Source organism: Geotrypetes seraphini, chromosome 2 (genome assembly GCF_902459505.1).
Source record: "Geotrypetes seraphini chromosome 2, aGeoSer1.1, whole genome shotgun sequence".
NCBI lineage: Eukaryota > Metazoa > Chordata > Amphibia > Gymnophiona > Dermophiidae > Geotrypetes > Geotrypetes seraphini.
The window spans coordinates 304,063,728-304,068,040 of record NC_047085.1 but is presented as its reverse complement, the minus strand read 5'-3'; the positions used below and the strand labels follow the sequence as shown (position 1 = coordinate 304,068,040).

Here is a 4,313-nt window from a genome sequence, read left to right as displayed (position 1 = left end):
GTCATTATGTATAATAATGAGTTGCTTTGTTTGCATTTGCAGGTGATGCAGCTCATTGATTTTTAACATGGGTTGGGACAGATTTTCATGCATTATGTAAAAAGAAAGCGCAAGCTATTTGGGGGTGGGGGGGTTTGAAAACTTTTTATTTATGTACTTTTCATTCCAATTCAATAATAAATCACAGAAGATAAACAAGACAATCATGGCTACAGAGAAAAAAGCTGACAAAGCCCATCAGCTGCTGATGGACCAGCTGCTAATTCACACACTGCAGAACCCTGGAGGTACAAGGAAATTCCTTGTACTTTTATTAATGGCACTAGAGGCAAAGAGGAATGCGAAGAGGGGAGTTGGGGGGGAGGAGAAGGTTATTATTTAAAGCAATAATATTCCTCAAATTTGGCAGTTATAGGTCAGGTATCCAACTCATTTGTAATAACTCATTAGTCTTGCTGGTTCTTACAAAAGTTCCTTATGCTGTAAATTTCAAATGTTCTTTAGCATACCCACAAAGTTTATAATAATGAGAGAAAATAAGGAAAATATGACTAAAGAAAGAGATGCTGTCATTAAGAATGAGGATAAAAAGTGCTGATTCAGTCATCCTGAGTAATGTCATGCACTGGCAAACAAAGGATTTGGGTTAGGTACTCTGGCTTGGATTCTGGCTGAGACTACAAATGCAGAGAAGAAATGACTTCTAGCCATTGTACAATAGTGACCCTTAGTTGCCGGACTTTAGGTCCACAGTAGCCAGGTTTAGGCGAAAGCTGCAGTTTATAGCCCCTAACCGAAGATTCTTCTATAATGGCTGTTAGGAGAAACTACAAAATTTCCCTTCCTATCCCTGTAGTAATTGTGAATAACCAGGCCAAAAAAATAAAAAAGCATAATGAAAGGAATAAAATACAGATTTTGAAGCAAGGCTATTCAAGAAGATAAGGAAAAGGAATAACTAGGAGTTAAAAGGGGGACATGATCCCTCGGCTCTTACATGATGGCATAATTCAATCTGCCTGTGACTTAGCACCTCACTGTTACATGTTGAATCAGTGAGGCTGTTCATTAACAGCAAACAGGACATACGTCTCTAGTCAGGCTGGGAGAGCATTGCCTTTGGTTACAGTGCTATGAAAACTGTAAAATGTTTTAGTGGAAAAGGTGGCACCTCTGCCCCTTCCATCCCTCTCTAAGATTTAAAGAGAATCCTTTTCTTGTCTATGTGAAGGATGGTGGCACTAATGGAGCTTAGTGAAATCGGAAGTCGTCCACAAAGAGAAGAAGCAGACTGTTCAGAAGATGAGAGTGAAGAAATATTCTGAACATCAGAATTCCTGGATACAGTACTGCTTGGCTTGAAGAATAAAAAGTAAGAAAATCTTATGGTTGATGCTTTCTGAGTGACAAACTAATTTAAAAAGTAATTATCTTATGAGAGGGGAAGTCATGTTGGAGCCTGTTCTTTGTAAATATAAATTTATCCATGCTTGGAGAAGGGGGGTGTGTCGTGCTTCTTTCTGAGTAATGCCATCACTGTTAGCTAACCCTATCCTGGCTATATCTGTTTTTGAAGCAAGATATTAAAGCCATGAATTAAAATGGGGGCTTCAGCTCAAGCCAGGAATTTCTCCAATGGTTCAGTGGATCTTGGACAGGAAGACATGGATGGCAACCTTGTGACAACTCTCTTAGGTGTTATCTTGACTATCATGGGTCTCTTTGGCATTTGTGGTAACCTTTATACCTTATTCATCACCAAAATTTCGATGAAGTCAGTGGGGTCAATGTATGTGTATGTGGTTAACTTGGCCTTTGCCGATCTTCTCTACTTATCTACCATTCCCTTTGTGGTATGTACGTACTTTGTTCATGACTGGTTCTTTGGTGACATTGGATGCCGTATTCTCTTGAGCCTGGATCTTCTTACCATGCATGCCAGTATTTTCATACTGACAGTGATGAGCCTGGAGAGGTACAAAGCAGTGTCCAGACCACTCAAGACCAGATTATCCAAGGCCTACCGCAAAATGACTAGCCTTATCATTTGGCTTCTCTCCTTATTCTTGACCTTACCTATGATGGTAATGATTCATCTACGAGAGAGTGATCAGCATAAAAGGATCTGTTTCCCAACCTGGACACCTGAAGCCTTCAAAGTTTATCTCACAATCCTCTTCGCTACTAGTGTTCTGGCTCCTGGACTTATCATTGGTTACTTGTACTCCCGATTGGCAATTACTTACTGGGTATCTGACCTAAAAGTGTTGACAAAGAAACGCCAAACTTTCAAGCAGAATGTTTACTACAGAATTTTTAGCATCATCCTAGCTTACTGGGCCTGTTTTGTTCCATTTTGGACCTGGCAATTGGTCAAGCTCTACTTCCCAGGGTCACTAAATTTGACATCCAGTGCTCAGGTATATGTCAACTTTGGAGTGACTTGCCTTACCTATGGCAACAGCTGTATCAATCCACTGCTGTACACATTGCTTACAAGGAATTACCGGGAATATTTAGCCACTCGCTCCATCGACACAAGGATGGGGTACCATACAAGCCAATCTGAACAGGTATCTTTGAGGACAAGGATGCCAACAGATGGTGAAACAGATTTGGGAAAGAGAGCAGGGAGGATATCCGTGTCAGAACTCATGTCTTGTGTGTAGCTAAAAATTTTATGATAGGGAGCTCTTTCCCATTTTTCTGATGTTATTCATTGTGGATATCCAGAAAGCCTCACTGGCTCTCAAGACAGTTTGGGAAGGTTTGCTATATCTACAAACATAATAAAGACAGCCATAATTATATTGTTACCTCTTTTGGGGAATTTTTAGCATTGACTTGTAATTGGAATATAACATGTAGTCGTTCAAGAAAGCAGCATTCAGTGGAGGCTAATGACATCGCCAAACTCAAACAGCCTGTTCTGGTTACCTAAGTAGTGTAGCTAAATTACCCAATTCCACAAGGAAGCTTTTAGACCACTCCAGGATTTCTGACTACTTCATTCTGTTGCATTGTAGAAGCTAGCACTGATTTGAGTGGAGTAGAACAGGTACAAGTGGATTGATTTTTCACTCCGTCAAAAATTACAAAGACTAGTTGACACTCAATGAAGTTACAGGGAAATACTCTTAAAACCAATAGGAGGAAATTTTTTTCACTCAGAGAATAGTTAAGCTCTGCCATAAGAGCAGATAGTGTAAGAGCAGATAGTGTAGCTGGTTTTAAGAAAGGTTTGGACAAGTTCCTGGAGGAAAAGTATGTTATTGAGAAAGACACGGGGGAAGTCACTGCTTGCCCTGGATCGGTAGCATGGAATATTGCTGCACCTTGGGTTTTGGCCAAGTACTAGTGACCTGGATTGGCCACCGTGAGAACAGGCTACTTGGCTTGATGGACCATTGGTCTGACCCAGTAAGGCTATTATGTTCTTATGATTTCAATGGGGGAGAACTCTACACTGCTGTGAGATGGGATTGTACATTCCAAAACAAGGGCTGGTCAGAAACTCTTGCTCCTGGGACTAGGTAATGCTGCATCTTTGTGAGATGGATTGCTTTAACATTGATATGTAGAATGAACAAAATGCTCAAGGGTTTATTCCAATTGCTCAAGAAGGCAGAGCTTCCTATAACTAATCTGTTGCTTTTCCCTTCATGTATGAATAAGGCTTGCATGTCAGACACATTTAAATGGGGCCGAGGTTAAAAATTAAGCACTGGTTTTTCGATTACCTTTCATGTGGTAAAGAGCTAGGACACCGAATCTCTAAGATTACATAAAGTAGCACGGCTGCTGTATTAGTTAACCTGAATGCATAGAAAGAGATCCACAAAAACAAACAAACAAACAGAGATATAAGATGATAACTTAGATTAGACATTAGATAGATTGTGAGCCCACCTGGACAGATAGGAAAAATGCTTGAAGTATCTGTATGTAAACCACATTGAATGTGATTGAAAAACTTCAAAAAGGCAGTATACAAGTCCCAATTATTTTTCCATTAATAATACAGTTCTTTATTAGAGTTCAGTACTTATGACCCCCATCATCAGGTTCACAGAGAGCAAGAGGTGAAAGTGTCAGAATAGATAACAATAGTAGCTTGAATCTAGGGTTGGCAACTTGCTCCAGATTTGTTTGACAACGTTGATCCATTCCTGGGTTTACTCCATTACGTGCAGGGACTTGTAGTCTTGCTTTGTTTATTATTGGGGAATCAGAACTAAATCTCCCTGCATGCAGTAGGGTAAACCCAGGACTGAATCAACCGTATCAGGCAGAGACCTAGAGCCTGTTGGTAA

The 4,313-nt window shown here is 40.2% G+C and overlaps 1 protein-coding gene across 1 annotated transcript; it reads left to right on the top strand.

The window, feature by feature from the left end:
* Positions 1-1,601: 1,601 nt before the first annotated feature.
* LOC117354879 (urotensin-2 receptor-like) lies at positions 1,602-2,669 on the top strand. Its single transcript, XM_033932839.1, has one exon. It carries the CDS (start codon positions 1,602-1,604, stop codon positions 2,667-2,669), a length of 1,068 nt encoding a protein of 355 aa, XP_033788730.1.
* Positions 2,670-4,313: the final 1,644 nt, after the last annotated feature.

Bases quoted from the DNA above. Each gene is read 5' to 3' on its own strand.
- LOC117354879 (XM_033932839.1), top strand. From the start codon at position 1,602: ATGGGGGCTTCAGCTCAAGCCAGGAATTTCTCCAATGGTTCAGTGGAT.